Source organism: Triplophysa dalaica, chromosome 1, assembly GCF_015846415.1.
Source record: "Triplophysa dalaica isolate WHDGS20190420 chromosome 1, ASM1584641v1, whole genome shotgun sequence".
In the NCBI taxonomy this organism is placed as follows: Eukaryota; Metazoa; Chordata; class Actinopteri; order Cypriniformes; family Nemacheilidae; genus Triplophysa; species Triplophysa dalaica.
In genome coordinates this window covers 19,552,548-19,569,434 of record NC_079542.1, presented here as the reverse complement: position 1 = coordinate 19,569,434, position 16,887 = coordinate 19,552,548, and the positions used below count along the sequence as shown (strand labels likewise).

Sequence of the window (16,887 nt, the reverse complement as noted above, 5' to 3'; positions counted from 1 at the left end):
TTTAATTCAACCGAAGTTGACCAATGTGCCTTGTTAAAAGTCTGGCTGCTGAATTTTCAACTAATTGTAAACAGGATAAAGCTGATTGACCAATCCCAAAATAGAGGGAATTGCAGTAGTCCAATCTAGATGTGATAAAAGAGTGGATGACTTTTCAAACATTCCTTGGATAGGTAAGGCTTTGCTTTAGCAAGAATTCGAAGCTGATAAAAGCAGGACTTTACCACCAAATTAATATATTTATCGAATTTAAAGACCTTCATCAAAGATAATTCCCAGATTAAAAAAAAAACTGGATTTGTGAACTATTATTTGTCTAATGCACACCCTGTTATCCCTACACAGTGCTCCAGGTGTGAAAATTGAGTGGTCAACAGTGTCAAAAGCAGCAGTCAGGTTGAGTAACAACAATATAGGGAGTCCCCGGAGTCATAATTTAATAAGAGGTCATTTAAAAACCTTTAATAGAGCTGTTTCTGTCGAATGGTATTTTCTAAAACCTGATGGAAAATCTCAAGAATCTTATTATTTTCCAAAAAAGTTTGAAGCTCCTGAAAGACTACTTTCTCAGAAATCTTAGATGTAAAAGATAGATTTGAAATAGGTCTAAAATTTTCTAGAGCAGTGGACTCTAGGTGTGCCTTCTTTAACAGAGGTTTAACCCAATACATCAGCACCAGACAGCGATTTATAAAAAATGGGGTGAAATGACATCAATCGAAGAGCCAGATGGCTTTAACTGCCAAACTCCTATCTCAAGAAGAAGTGACTTGAGATTGGTTAAAAATGGGAAAACTCCACAGTGGTGGCAGGGGTCCCAAGCAGGTTGAGAAATGCCCAGTCTAATGGCATTATTCTTACTTTTAATTTTTTTTGATAATCCATTACACAAAATGCATTCACATTTGTTATCTCTAGATGGACATATGATGCTAATACTTTATTCCAGTATGTTTATTTAACTAGCCACACACTTTTGCAATGATTCCCAGATGAGGATGCACTTCGTTGTTATGGTGATGCTGTTGCCGGTGCTAATGAGGGCTGTTTCAGAGGGCAGGTCCAGCTGTCGACTTACCAATATCTCCATTACTGTGGAAAGTGAGGAATGTGGCAGCTGCATTACTATCGACACTACTGCTTGTGCTGGGCTCTGCAAAACACAGGTACTCTCATAAAATTGAGCAATGATGCATAAACATTTGACATAAATGCAGAATTGGTATTGTTGTCATCTATATTTTAAACTTTATTTTGATGTTTTTAATTCCATCTTTTGTACCATAATAAAGTTATGTATTAATTTGTTTACAGGAAAGAGTATACCGTAGCCCTATGGTGCAGAACTACCAGAACACTTGTAACTTCAGAGAGTGGACCTACGAAACTTATGAATTCAAAGGCTGCCCTCTCAGGGTTGACTCGGTTTTCAGCTACCCTGTGGCCCTCAGCTGTGAGTGCAGCAAGTGTAACACTGACATTATGGACTGTGGAGTTCTCAGCCACCAGACAACCAGCTGCAATGCACATTATTAGAAGTTAAAGCCAAATCCAAATCTCTGCTAACTTTTCAAACCTCATGATAAAAATGTTAATGTAATAGTGTAATTAATATTCTACATAATGGAATTATGCATTATGAAATTGAAGTATTTTTAATTAATCCACAAACCAGCACCATTCTGCAATAGCCCATTAAAGCATATAAATAGTTTTAATTTTTAAAAATGATGCGTTGCCTCAATGCTCCCAATAGGTCATATGTGAAATGTTGTTTCATCCTGTTTTGTTTCTGGAATTTTCTGTGCGTTCAACTATCGATCTTGTAATCAGGCACAAACCACACATTAAAACTGCTTTTACACAACGTAAGTGGAGCCCATTTCATTTGATAAACCATCTGTTCCCAGGTGCTAACGTAGTCGCACATTCATTTTACATGTGAAATTGGTGTTTTTATAATTGTCCTTCTGAGACCAACTGTAAAAATGTCTCTGTGAGGATGCACTCAGTCTGATATGCTGAATAAACTCACTAAACCATACTTGATTTACACAATCAAATTAGGAGTGAATCGATATGAATATTAAAGTTTTCAGAAAAGTGGCAATCTCCTAAATACAAATAAGGAAATGTGTTAGACATCACAGAGAATGTACTTGTGTGGCAATGAAAGGAATAGCTGACTTAAACCTACTGCCCAAGATTTAAACTAAACTAACTTAAATTAAACATTTTTTTTACACTAAAAAGGCAACTTACATCATAAAAGTAGAAACTCTAAAGACACAGTGTTGTTATAAAATTGATTTTAATTAATTTCAACCATATCGAAAATGATATCATAATTAGCAAATAATAATCAAAGCCCTTGTAATTGTGAATTGTCATGGTATTTTATATACCATTTTCAAAATGACACCACTTTGACCACAAATCAAGATGCAATGTAATAAACAAAACAGTGTTGATGCTGTACTGCATGATCTTAAAAAATTGGGCCAAATATAAAAAAAAAAGGTTAAGAATGCTTCACATAGTCTGCCTAGTTCTGAGTGTCTTGGAAATCTTTCTTTTAAATTCTCTAACAACACATTATCCCTGCTACAAGTCAAGTTTACGGTTGTTGTGCATGTATTGTTGTACAGCTACCGGGAAAATTTGGCCTTTGACAGATTGCTCTTCATTGTGACGCTTCTGGCTTCTAGCGTCGCAACACGAGGTGAAGAGTCCTAAATTTGCACGTTGAGACGAATAGGGCAATTAGAAAGACATCTTAGACAATATCTAATATATGATATAACCTAAAAAACCCTAAAATGCCCTAAAACACAGGTTTCATGACTTCATCATAGCATGTCTGCACATGCATGGCTTCCCGATTTAAACACAGATCTTAAAATAGGGTTTTAACACTTTAGAAACAATATTTTTGAAGTGTCTATTTACATTTTGTATAATTGGTATATAATCTAAACATCTAAACAACTTCTTTGAGCTACATCGAAAACCAAAAATATATATTTTTAATTAATTTAAAATGAGGCTAGGAGATCATTTATTGAACCAGCACTAAACCCGCTGCAGTCTACATTTATTTATTTTTGCCTAAAAGTAAAAAAACATGAGACAAACATTAATACAACATGAATGACAAAACAATCTGAAAATCGTCAAAGGATAAAATAGAAAACAAGCATTTCTAATAAATTCTATCCTTAGATAAAAAGTTAACAAATATACAATTTAAACCCAATACTTCTGCAATGTCCACACGCATCTCAGAAACAAAAGTGATGTCTTCTCGGGCTCCTGTCTGATTTGCTAATTGGCAAACTTGTTGCGAATAATCTCTCCTCCCTCTACTTCCACCTGCTCGTATAGCCATTTTCGGTCACACCTGCACTCCACACCACACTTCCGTGAGCCGCACTCAGGACATGGATAAAAGCAGCCCATGCACTCTATGTCCAGACAGTCACACAGATCCTTTCCACATGAGATCAGCAGGCCTTTGCTGTCATACACCTTGTTCTTGACAGACAGGGACTGCCTGTAGGGAATTAAATGGGTAAATTAAGTTAAAATCAAATCCTCCAAAAAAAATTGAATAATTGAAGATGCTTCCTACTCATGAAATGAATGAATTGATGATCATGAGTAAAGCAAATAGATGGGCAGTTACCTGTCACCTGATGGGAGCTTTCCCCCTGCTCGTCTCCTCTCGTTCGGGCCTCTGCCCTGTTAAAAAAATATCATCATCATAAATTACCCGATCTATTTGTATCAGTCATGACATGCTGGACCTATGGCTTAAACATTAATCGTGTGCAAAATTTATGTAAAAAACTGATTTAATGAATCATGCACAGAAGTAAATAAACAGACAAAACTAAGTGATTGTATTTGCATATAAAGCCATCCATGTATTACCTTCAGACTCGAGTCTCTAATGGGTTGTCTTCTATCTTTGGTCATTTGTTTGAAAGCAGCATTGGATTCATTGACCTCCTTTCCAACTATTCCCCCTCTGTTTCTTCGTAACTCAATCTGTAAGCAAAGAAATGAACACCATGATTAAAGTAACGATACTAAATGGCTTCTATAAACAGTTACATAAATCTTGAAAACATATGGCTGAATTAAACAAGAACAACTGCTGAAGGCATGGACACACCTTAGTGCCATCTCCTCCAGAGTTGGTAAAAATAGTAGGCACAGCATCCTCTCTGAGAAACAGTTTTCCATTATAGTCACGGAAGCAGTCGGGCTGAAAATGCTCAGAGCACAAGCAGGAGTTCTGAGTGGGAACAAAGCTTTTCCTTCCGAGGCTTCGTACCCACTGCTCTGCCAGCTGAGGCTTACTGATTGGAAACCTAAATGAGAGACAGCAAAGAAGGACACAGACCCCTTACATTAAAGCTTGAAAGTTAATTCTTTAAGCATTGCTTGGAAATAATGTGATTTCAGCCAAATGGGTATTGCTGTCCTCCTCTTCACGTTGCAAACTGTACAACCAATTCAGTGGTTTAAGTAGGTAAAATACTGTTGTGACAATAAATATATGATGATTACATTATATGATCATTTAACTATTATGCATTACAGTGATTTCAGACTTTTCCATTCAAATGACGAAATATTACAATTAATGTACAAAAGCATAAACAGCGAGAAAGATTGTAAAACCTAAAATATCATTTGTAGTAAACAGTGTTAACTGTTAAACCTGTGTTGTTCTAAGAGGGGCATAACAGTTACGTATTTATTTACAAGTTGTATTCATGTAAACAATGCAGATGTCTTGTCCACGCGTGTATATGTAGCAAATAGTTGACAATCTATCCTACGATCTTACCTGTAGAATCTGATCTCCGATCCCTTGACAAAGCGGTTTGAGCAGTCGATAGCTGAACAAGAAATCGGCATGATTTTATAATGTTGGGGCGTCTTTTTTCTCAGCGATAACTCCGAAACCGCGAGCTCTGCAGCTGCGCATGCGTTTGTACCTGTTTAGCGCCACTGAGCAGGCATAACAGTTTACAAATTAAGTTTATAGTCTGTTACTAAAAGTCCTTGTAATATTTTTCTTATGACAAGACGCCAGTGAGTCATCATTTCCTGTGCAAAGCAGAGCGGTTTCGTATAAATATGTGATTAAAAGCGACAAAAAGAAGCGATGTGTGAAGAAACTTTTATTTTGAAAAAATAGTCGCAACAGGAAGTCATTGAATGAACGTATGAATGTTATTGTAGCCACATGCATGCAGCTGATCTTCTAGACTTACTTTAGTACGACTGAATGGATCACTTCGAGAAGGATTTAGTTGATGCGCTGACAGATATTGTCAAAGCTGGAAACTGGCAGTGTGTGGGAGACAAATCTAAATTTAAGTCACCATGCACGAAGTAAGCTCCCATCATTATATGAATGCACACAGACACAAACCGGGTACTTTTTAAAGGGTTGTATCATTACATGCAAATAATGCCATAAAGTGTAAATAAATTTCTTTATGTAATCTTAAACTACATTATTTTTTATGTTTATTTTACACAATATCAGACCTGGTGAAAATATAAATACTGAACAATAAGTAACTGAAGATGGTTTCTGACTGTTATTGATATTGAATAAAAATGTTGCACTCACCAAGACTGGCACCAAAATGTGTGGGGCAAAATTGTAAAAGTGGAGCCCTAAAACACCCAGCAGAGAATAGACATGTTCAGTGTTTGCCCACATCCCTTACAGGCACTGGACTTGCTTTTAACATAACACTGCAGATGTCTGCAATGCCTTTTAGTTTTCGTGGAGGTGTGAGGCTCAGCTGTTCTCAGATTCATGTTTTGTTGGACATTTTGCATTACAATTTGCCAAATGTAAATGTTATTGAAGCAAATAAGATGTTCTTTGGGACTGTTTTAAATAAGAAAAATGCTAATGCATCTGCACTAGTGGTCTCAGACTTTTGTACCCTGCATTATATTTCAAGAGTGTAATTATTTGCTTGTCTATATTCCTATATACCACATCTTTTCATTTTCTTTTCAAGGCTTTACTCAGACGACGGAGAGCATATAGTCCTGGTGCATACAGATGATGATACATTCTGGGCTATGGATTCATCTTGCCCACATGAAGGTTAGTTGTAACACTTCACACAGGTAAAATACCTACATAAAGCTTTAGGTGAGGTAAGTTTCTTCCCTTGTTTTTTATTTCTGTGTATTCTTCTATTTGTTGTAGATGCCCAGAACATGTTGATGATGAATGCAGCTCCATAGCCTACTGCTACATTACTAAACTGTATACTGTATGTGCTGCTTTCTGAGATGTAGGTGATGGTAAAGTTGCATCAACCATTTAGGTCTGGGGTGTATTACAGAAAGCATGGTTAATTTACCATCAGATAAACCCTGAACTCTGGGTTGATTTAACCAAATATTGCTTACTTGGGGTATGTCGGTTCCAGAACACGTGTGAAGAGTAAATTTATTCAATCTCATGAATGTTTCCCAGAGTTAACGCACGTTCACAGAAACAACATGAAAACATTGTTAATGGATCACAGATTTTAAGAGTAACCATGGAAACGGCGGGGAAGCTTAACGTTTTTGACTGTAAAACAACGTTATAAATCAGAGGTTTTTTTCATCGAAGACTTAAAGGGATCATATGGCGCGAATAAGTGTTTTTCTGTGTCTTTGGTGTGTTAAAAGTTGCCCATGCATGTATTAGACATGTAAAATTGGAAAAATAAAAGTGTTAAAACAAAAGTCGCATTCTATCTAAAAGCGATTGCTCAACCAGACCTGCCTGAAACGCCTTGTGTAACCACACCCCCACGATTGTACGTCATTTCGTGGTATGACTTGAGAAAGACCGCTCAAATGTAAATGCAAGTTAGGTGGGCGTACTTGTTAATCTCATTGTATCGTCGCTGCCGCAGCCATGTCGTGGAGACGCTGTGTTTCGTTGTGAAAAGAAAGCCTCTTTGTTTTCCGCTTCCAAAAGATGAGACAACTAAAAACGAATGGTTACATTTTATTTACAACACTGTTCCAGAAAAGTACAATCAGAATATCTAGTTCGTGCAGCGCATTTTACCAAAGATTGCTTCACAAACCTGGAAGATATCAAAACCGGCAATGCACGAAAGCTCTGGTTAAAAAGTGGGGCCATTCCAACCATTACAACTTCACATGACAGTCGCTTCAGATTCGCAGCCTGTGAGTATATTGTCATTGTTAAAGACTATGCTACGGACTAACGCGGGTTGAGTTTGTCTTGTGTTTGTGATCTGCAAATGCAGACACGCTCGCAACATGAAAAAAGACAACATAAGTCCTTACGAATGTTCCACCTAGAGGCAACAAATGTTGTGTTTATAATGGGATTTATTGTCTTTGCTGAGTCGTGACGAGATGTGGCATAACACTGATTGATCAAAAGGACCGACGCACTCACGTGATTTATTTGTTACCATTCCCTGCTGTAATGCGAGCTTGTTTCTATCTCACACAAACTCTGTAGGATGTATATGGTTGTTTGTTTATAGTCTTTATAACATCGAATATGAAGGTAAAACAGTAAACTATAGTTTAACATGATATTTAAAAAAAAAAAACTTACCAATCCTTTACGTCCTGCTTAAGATGCACTGGCTAAGTTGATGTATCTGCTTGATCATCTTCATTTTCCATATCAGATTCCATATTAAATTGATATAAGGAAGTACCGATGACATTTTATCACCTGTAAGTACAATTGCTTTGGAACCTGATGTTCCGAATATGGTAAGAGGCATTACATTTCCATGAAACGCTCTAGTATTCGACCAATCACTACGCAATAACCAACTGGCCAATCATAGCACACCTCGCTTTTCTGAGCGATGAGCTTTGTAAAAAATCAGCATGTTCCAGAGAGGCAGGGCAAAGAGGAGATACAAACATGCACGATATGTGGAAAATACAGCGAACCTTAAATCGTGTATACACATTACATAACATATTAAACAAACGATAATATTCGTTTTAGCCATGTCATTTGACCCCTTTAAATCTGCATCAATTTATGATTAAAAATCATAAAATTAAATTAAGTTACTTGTTTATAAAACTATAAACACTATAAATTAAATATTGAATTAAATATATAAATCTTGTAAATATATGCACTTTTTATACTATAATATTTTAAATTTATACTCATGGCTATCTTTGGTACATAAAGTGTAGGATTGTTGATATGTTTTAACTGTTTTAACTGTTATTTTAATGTGTCTACGATGGTATTTTACCAAAATTGTGTTGTGTATATGTACACATTGCTCATTTTGAAGGCAGTATTAAACCTCTTTTTTGATTCCCTCTCTGTATGTTCCTTAAAAAAATCTAACTTTATTTTTTCTTAGTTTTCTGAAAACTGACTTTGCATTGTATCAGCTTTATTTGAGACAGTTGCTGATGTAGTCATATTAATGGAGACTATTTTAAATCTAGAAACTTCTACATTGGTCATAATTTAGGAAACATTTGTGTAATGCTTCTCAGTTCACTACACTATGTATGATAATTAATCTGCTGCAGAGGATGAAGGTATGCTGTGACAGAGGTAGAGGTTTAAAATGTTAGGCCTAGTCACATGTCCAATATGTCATGTAGCCATATATCCCTTTCAAATTCACATAGATTTAGTTTTTTTGTTTCTTTCTTTTGAGATAGTTTTGCTTAAAGGCCTTTGCTTTCCAAATGTTAAAAGAGGTGGAAACGGCCTATCCTGAAAGGCTAATTGTAATTTGGAGAAAGGCCTTTCAATACTAAATTGTAGGAAGACGCTGAGGAACAGAAGGACATTTGAAGGAGTACAGTCTGTATGAAAAACCCTAAATCTACGTTTTTATGTATTTTTAATGTAAATGGATTTAAAATTATAATAAGAATTCAAATATGTGAACAATATGCCATGGTGATTCCATTGGGGGTCACTTTATAAAGCCTTGTAAACTTGCCGGCATGGAAATTGAACTTGCAACCTTTAACCTTTTAAATCTGTCTCTCTAACCATTAGGCCACAACTGTCTTTGACCCCATGCACCAAATATTGTCTAATAAGTGGACAAGAGTAATGTTATGCAATTGCTCTGGAATTAAAATACTTCACTACTAACATCCTTTTGACTGTTGGAAATTGTAAGGTGTGTATATTTGTCCAGTGATATTTGGAGATGTTTAATAAACCTAATTCAAAGTATATACAATATTTCATATAAATGCATAAAGTTGAACAATAACAGCTTACATTATTTTATTTAAAGATTATTTCATTTTAAAGGTTAAATAATGGAGTTAATAATACAATTAGTTGTGAATTCTGAATTTGATTATAGTGATATTGCAAATTAATTAGTTTATTTAATAAGTATCAGACATGTATCGGATCTTGTAATCAGTCATTTAGCCTATTTAAACGGAGAAAAGTAGTCACTGTGCTGTTTGGTATCATTGTGTGTACCACACTGAACATGGACCAGAGAAATCAAAGGATAGGAAAGGAGTTGTCTGCGGAGCTCATAAAGCAAATAATAGACAAGTATGGTAAAGGTAAAGGCTACAAGACCATCTCCAAGCAGCTCGATGTTCCTGTGACAACAGTTAAAAAAATATTAAGAAGTTTAATGTACATGGAATTGTAGCCAACCTCCCACGGCGCGGTCGCAAAAAGAAAATGTACCCCAGATTGAACAGAAGGATAGTGCGAATGGTAGAAAAAGAACCAAGGATAAATGCCAAAGAGATACAAGCTGAACTCCAAGGTAAAGGTATGTCAGTTTTTGATCTCACCATCCGTCGCTTTTTGAGCATGGTAGAAGACCCAGGAGGACTCTATTTTTGAAAGAAAAACATAAAAAAGCTAGACTGGAATATGCTATAATTAATATTGACAAGGCACAATGGAGCAGTTTGCTCAGTAAGTGTCAAACTACCTGTCAACAGGTCCAGAAGTCACATTGAGAGCTACTAAAAAAATCTAAAGCAAAGTATGATTTCTATTAAATATGGAATAAACAATGGTGGATGCCAATTACTTTTGTCAGTTTCAAGTTATTTCATGAAATAAATTGTGCATGCTTCGTTTTTTTGAGGAGGGGTACCAACAAATTTGAGCACGTCTGTACCCAGCTTTCTGGAATACCCCCCTGATCCCATGTGACCCTGGCAACTCATGTGTTTCTGAAATATACTAATTTCATTTGGTTCCTCTTGAACAACAGATTCTTTATGCCCTCCCCCTTAACAATTCAGTTCAATGCAAAACACTTGTTATGGTTGACTGGAGCCCCTTTATTCCAATCGCCTCCGCATAATTTCTCAAGTCTGAGTGCGCTTTGACTTTTGAAGATAGGGATTTGATGGAACAAAAAACGCCACGTTTTAATATTTGAACTACTACTTCCACATTATTTTTGTATTTATTCATCTGTAGCTTAATCCTTTGTTTGTTTTTGATTTATTGTTTAATTTAGACTGGTGTTTTTGCTTTTGTAAAGCATGTTGAATATTTTTTCAAGCATACCTTTTAGTTCTGTATGTCGAAACACTTTCAGAAAACTGCAGAGAAGTTTAATTCAGGGAAATTAGAGAATTGTTTAAAAATCTTTACAAGACACAATATTTTGTTTGACAGGGGGCCCACTGGAGCAAGGTGATATTGAAGATCTGGGCAATGGGAAACTGGCATTGATCTGCCCATGGCATTATTTTGATTTCAGCCTTGAAACAGGTTCCTCCTCCACTGGACTTCAGGCAAGTTTCTATAGTGCATTCATCATCATCTAACCCCCAATGCTGTAAATGGTTTTAGGGAATTTAGTGTACATTTGTAATTGTATTCAGAATGAAATCCTACAAGGACTTCTTAAAGAACCATATGCAACTAAAATGACATCAATTAGTTTTGTAATACAGTAGTAAATGTTTCTTTTGTGAATTCTTCATTGACATAATTATTCAACCCCTTAAAGACTTCCACTCTGAAGAACAGAGGTTCAATGAAGTGTTTTCAATCAGGTATTGAAAACACCTGTGGATATCAGGGAGCAGCAATAAAGCCTAATAAGCACCAATTAGGCAGCTTTAAATTGACTATGATACTCAGCTCCTTCTAGACATTTACTGGTGTGGTTACAAACATGGTGAGGTCAAGAGAATGGTCCAGGAAGACAAGAGAACAGGTGATTACTCTTCACAGGAAGGGCAATGGCTATAAGAAGATTGCAAAGAGGTTAAACATACCAAGAGACACCATAGGAAGCATCATTCGCAAATTCAAGGCAAAGGGCACTGTTGAAACGCTACCTGGTCGTGGCAGAAAGAAGATGCTGACTTCGACTGCTGGGCGCTACCTGAAGCGTAGAGTGAAGAAAAGTCCCCGTGTGACTGCTGAGGATCTGAGAAAAGATTTGTCAGATGTGGGTAATGAAGTTTCTGCTCAAACAATACGGCGCACGCTGCGTAATGAAGGCCTCCATGCCAGAACTCCCAGGCGCACCCCCTTGCTGTCCCCAAAGAATAAGAAGAGTCGACTGCAGTATGCCAAAAGTCATGTGGACAAACCACAGAAGTTTTGGGATAGTGTTCTGTGGACTGATGAAACAAAATTAGAACTGTTTGGGCCCATGGATCAACGCTATGTTTGGAGGAGGAAGAACAAGGCCTATGAAGAAAAGAACACCTTGCCTAATGTGAAGCATGGCGGGGGGTCAATCATGCTTTGGGGCTGTTTTGCTTGTGCAGGTACTGGGAAGCTTCAGCGTGTGCAAGGTACCATGAATTCTCTTCAGTACCAGGAGATATTGGATGACAATGTGATGCAGTCCGTCACAGACCTAAGGCTTGGAAGACGTTGGGCCTTGCAACAGGACAATGATCCCAAGCATACCTCCAAGTCCACTAGAGCATGGTTGCAGATTAAAGGCTGGAACATTTTGAAGTGGCCATCGCAGTCACCAGACTTAAATCCGATTGAGAACCTCTGGTGGGACTTAAAAAAAGCAGTTGCAGTGCGCAAGCCTAAGAATGTGACTGAACTGGAGGCTTTTGCCCATGATGAATGGGCGAAGATACCCGTAAATCGCTGCAAGACACTTGTGTCAAGCTATGCTTCACGTTTAAAAGCTGTTATAACTGTAAAAGGATGTTGTACTAAGTACTAAGATTGAATGTCACTTGGGGGTTGAATAAAACTGATAATGATGTGAGCTCAGAAAAGACATTTGTGGTTATTTCATTATAAATGTTATGTTATATTTGTCTGACCTACACGTGCCTCTTTGATTTAATTGTAAGCAGGATGACTGAATGATCATAATCAATGTCAAACCGACCAAAACAATCAATTTCAGTGGGGGTTGAATAATTTTGAACACAACTGTACCTGTACTAAATATGGCCGTTTCTCTATTCCGAGAACATAAAGAACCGGCTTCATAAAGCTTTGTTCTTGTGGAAACCGGTCTTGCGGTTAAAAATTATTGTTACATGTGCACTTGCTTAGTGTGTCCCATCAGGTTAGAAATACATACTCACTTGGGATCTTCATGCCTACTAGAACACTGGTTCCAAAAAACAGGAAATACGTCATGAAAGTAGTGCAAAGTCCGCAAGTGGGGGTATTTTTTTGGACGCAGTTCTTGAGTACTGGAACCGGACTTTGGCGTTTATTGATTATGTAAAGCAATATTGAGAAACGGCAATAGCACAATAAACCATTTAAAACGTTTGACTATTTTGGTTGTTTAAATTGAGCAGTGTGCCTACTAAATGTAATCACCCTCTCAGAAACATTCATGTAATTTATATTTCGCCGCTATATCCTCTAATATCTTTATCTAGTGCTAAACGCATAAAACTTCATTTTATGGAAGCCAAAGACATGAAGACAGAATAATCAGACACGTGCTTATTTTAATTAAATAAAGTGTGGAAGAACACAGTCGCCGCATAACCGTCCTTCGGATTCCGACATTAGCAATGCCTGGTTGAAGTTAATTTTTAAAGAGGTTTAAATATAAATTTCACTTAGATATCAATCTTAAAAAAGACATTATTCAGTCAATATTGAAGACATTTGTGTTATATTTTTTACAGAATATTCTGTGGGATGGATTTATGTAGAAAACAGTACAAAGACTTCTGGGTTTTCACAAGAAGAGTCACATTTTGTTATGAACAACGTTCTAAATTGGGATATTTAAAGATAGAAGTAGTAGTTCTTGCATGAATGGCATGGAAAGGCTAATTTCGTAAGTAACTTTGTTGTCTGTTTATGATGAGAGCATTTTTATTGTTACATTACATTGGCTTTTTGTATGTGTTCAGTGTTTTTTATTTACAAATATGAATTATCAGACAATTATAAAGAGTGCTTTCCCCTAAAGGCACAGAGCCTAGAATACATTAAATACTGTGGTGGTGTCAAAATATAAAATAAATGGCCTGATAAAAGATCTATATTATATATATACAACTGGGCTACATTGATAAAATATTCATGTATTTTCAAAAAAAACATATTGTCCGGATCTCCGTTTGGAATAAAATATAAAGACTCTCGTAACTTTAATTGAATAACCCTGCTATAGTGTAATGATCTGTGTTAATGTATGTATAAGAATTTAATGGTAATCATGTTTAATGTGTCATGTATGTTGTCACCAGAACCAAGTGTATGATGTGCGAGTCTTAGATGATAAAGTGTTCATAAACACTCAGAGAATGCTGTCCCTCTGTCCTTTACCTGTGAAAAGTATTATAACCCACCAAGGTGAGTTACAGCGCATACACCTATGATTTTGATCAGTGAATATGACATGTAATTTTACTTTGTTCTGTTGTATTCTTTGTAGACATTTTGCCCGTGGAAATAAATGAAAATATGCTTTGCTCGTGGGCCACCAAAATCCTTCAGACCCCAGACCCACAGGAAAAGGTGAAAATAATGATATTATTGAACGATTGATCTACATAAGAACATAAATCTTTGAACAGAACAGGGTGTTTTTATTAAACAGATTTTAAATTGTGATGGGATTGTTTTATTCTCAGACAATCTCTGTGCATGTTCAACCCTCATTAAAAAAAGTATGATGTGCTGTGTAGGTTTCCTTGACCAAGATGGTGCAAGAGAAATGGAACAGCTGGGAAATAGCAGAAATTGGGGAGTCCAGTCCTCCATCACAGCCCAGCAGAAAAGACAGTCTGACAGTTCTGGAGCCTGGTAAAATCAAACGGGGCAAAGGTGGCACACTGGTAAACTTGCTTCATTTACAGCAGAAATTTGATTGCTGAATAATTATTTCATTGAACGTGATGGTATTTTCATTGCTTCTGTTTTATCAGGCAAGTAGGATCGCCTTACTACACTCACTCGCTAATATAGAACAGTGGGCAATAGACCTCTCCTGGGATATTATAGCAAGATTCTCCACATTTACATTGAGCACTGGAGAACCACTGCCCCGGGAGTTTTTCAATGACTTTGTCAAAGTAGCCGGCGATGAAGCAAAGGTTTGTCTGTGGGCATCTTAAATGAATTAGGTCTAAATGCTAACTTGATAATCCAATCTTGATCCAACCACACTTTCTCTTGCAGCATTATCAGTTACTTGAGCAAAGGATTATAGAACTCGGCAGTTTTTTTGGTGCTTTACCAGTACATAACGGTGTGTTTTTTATGTCTTTATCTCTTTTGATTTCAATTATGTGACTTTAGGTGATAATAGAGGTTCAATAATTCTCTCCTTTCTTTTCTAAAAGGTTTATGGCAGTCAGCAACAGATACGTCTCACGATTTGTTAGCAAGGTTAGCTATAGTGCACATGGTCCATGAAGCCAGGTAAGACAGAGCTCATAAGTAGAAATATCTCTTATTTTTGATTTTAGAAATGGACACAAATATTTTAAAGTTATGGATTACAGCAGTCAAAAGAGGGAAACGTTAAATTTACATTCACACTCATTAGAGACATTACATTACCTGAATAGGAAACAGTGCTAACTATAATTTTCTTGTAATTTAATGCCAAAATTTAATAGAACAAAATTTGTGGTGTTATTAATAAAAAGGTCCATATCCATTTGCTTTATTCTATCATTATTTTTTATCACAGAGGTTTGGATGTTTATCCTCAGACGTTGTCTCGTTTTGCTGCTCATGGAGACTCAAGCTCAGTTAAGGTATTGGAGGTTATCTACACTGATGAGATCACACATGTGGCTGCAGGGCTGAGATGGTTCACATACATCTGCTCTAAAGAAGGATGGGTAAGACCACTGAGAAAGATTTTGTTTTCTGACATGTAACTTTAAATACTGATTAAGTGGTTTATGAAATTTCACTGTAAATGAAAGGACAATTAAAGTCATAGTTCAACCAAAAATGAAAATTCTGTCATTATTTACTCACCCTCTTGTCATTTTAAACCTGTATAACTTTATTTCTTCCACAGAACAAAAAAGAAGATATTTTGAACACAGTTGGTAACCGAACAGCACTGCACCCCATTCAGTTCTATTATATGAAAAAAAACCAATGCAAGTTAATGGGGGCCAGTTAACAACATTCTTCAATTTGTGTTTTGTCTTCATTTGTGTTCTTCATTTGTGTTCTTCATATCTTCATTTGTGTTTTGTGGAAGAAGGAAAGTCAGGTTTGAAATGATAGGAGGGTGATAACATGATGACAGAATTTTATTTTTGGTTGAACTATCACTTTAATATTGAAGTTATACAATTTAATCTTTCAGAAGCGTTGTTGTTTTTCTTGAGTGTTATTTTGTTAATGTATTTCAGGATTCCTTGAAAACCTTCCATGACTTGGTGAAGTTACATTTCAAAGGGTTTTTAAAGCCGCCATTTAACACAGAGGGAAGGAAGACTGCAGGCATGACAGAAGAGGTAAGTATCTGTTATTGTTGATGTTGGTGTTTTCAATCATGTAATATTTTGTCATGATCCTTCTCTTTTACCCTCAGTGGTATGTTCCTCTTGTCAAGCCCTCCAACATTCAGAAGACCTCATGATTGGACGTTTTTATTAAGAATAATGATCTTCTGCTCTTCTATAAAGATCTCTGAATAAAATGGGAAAATAGAGACTGTTGGTGCATTTATGTCAAGTTTAATTTAGACTGATCCTTAACTGTTCTCCATATACACATCCAGAGAAGTACTGTAATGGTTGAAGGTTCATTAAGTATGTACAGATAAAGACCAAAAGGGAAAAAATCTTGAGGTGTGTTCTCAGAAATATATGCTTTTTTTATTGATTAAATTACTATTGCCTATGTATAAGAAATTAACTTTTGACTTTTTAGTCCAAATGTTTTTTTGTTAAGCAGTACTGCGGTCTTGCTGACAGGGGGTGCTGTGTTGTTTTACTTGGATGAGTTTGAGGTAATGACAGACTTGTAAAAAAGAGTTGTGCTATCGGTATGGTTTTGTGTTAACTTTCATATAATGTATGTTCATTGACAGTGTTGAAAAAACTCTTAAATTTAATTAAAGGCATTAATGTGCCTGTTTTCAAATAACTTAGTATACAATCAATTGTTAATCTTTTTAAAGTTTTTACAACATTCTGCATCAAACCCATCTGTACTTCCTCAGATTTTCCCACAGTTTTTAGGATTTTCCCCCCTTTCTTGAATGCCACAAGGTTATATTCAAATAATTGCAATGAGTCACTGCACTTCTGAGAAATTACCCTGAAATATAAAATGCTTTATGAAGAAATGGCTTAACAGCTGGTCACCATGTACAGAGATGCATTGTTATTTGTTTAGTATCTATGAAGGTTTTTCCTTCAGAGGGTTTGTGATTT

General features: G+C 36.2%; 3 protein-coding genes across 4 annotated transcripts; 2 read left to right on the top strand and 1 right to left on the bottom strand.

The window, feature by feature from the left end:
* Window positions 1–601: 601 nt before the first annotated feature.
* fshb (follicle stimulating hormone subunit beta) lies at window positions 602–1,536 on the top strand. Its single transcript, XM_056749575.1, has 2 exons — window positions 602–1,166; window positions 1,315–1,536. The coding sequence occupies exons 1-2, from the start codon at window positions 993–995 to the stop codon at window positions 1,534–1,536; spliced, it is 396 nt and encodes a 131-aa protein (XP_056605553.1). The 5' UTR covers window positions 602–992.
* A 756-nt stretch (window positions 1,537–2,292) lies between these two features.
* Window positions 2,293–5,117, bottom strand: arl14ep (ADP-ribosylation factor-like 14 effector protein). The gene is made up of 5 exons (XM_056750507.1): window positions 4,859–5,117; window positions 4,178–4,376; window positions 3,934–4,050; window positions 3,686–3,741; window positions 2,293–3,553 (listed from the first exon to the last, which is right to left on the bottom strand). Exons 1-5 carry the CDS (start codon window positions 4,927–4,929, stop codon window positions 3,325–3,327), a joined length of 672 nt encoding a protein of 223 aa, XP_056606485.1. The 5' UTR covers window positions 4,930–5,117; the 3' UTR covers window positions 2,293–3,324.
* A 136-nt stretch (window positions 5,118–5,253) lies between these two features.
* Window positions 5,254–16,173, top strand: si:ch73-314g15.3 (uncharacterized protein LOC368688 homolog). 2 transcript variants are annotated; one of them, XM_056752770.1, is made up of 12 exons: window positions 5,254–5,409; window positions 6,057–6,145; window positions 10,694–10,812; window positions 13,726–13,831; window positions 13,914–13,996; window positions 14,167–14,316; window positions 14,407–14,574; window positions 14,660–14,729; window positions 14,824–14,902; window positions 15,177–15,330; window positions 15,859–15,963; window positions 16,041–16,173. In XM_056752770.1, exons 1-12 carry the CDS (start codon window positions 5,303–5,305, stop codon window positions 16,086–16,088), a joined length of 1,278 nt encoding a protein of 425 aa, XP_056608748.1. In that variant the 5' UTR covers window positions 5,254–5,302; the 3' UTR covers window positions 16,089–16,173. The 2 variants fall into 2 exon arrangements, with proteins under 2 accessions (XP_056608748.1, XP_056608757.1); XM_056752779.1 differs by lacking the exon at window positions 16,041–16,173 and having other exon boundaries at window positions 15,516–15,987.
* The last annotated feature ends 714 nt before the right edge of the window (window positions 16,174–16,887 follow it).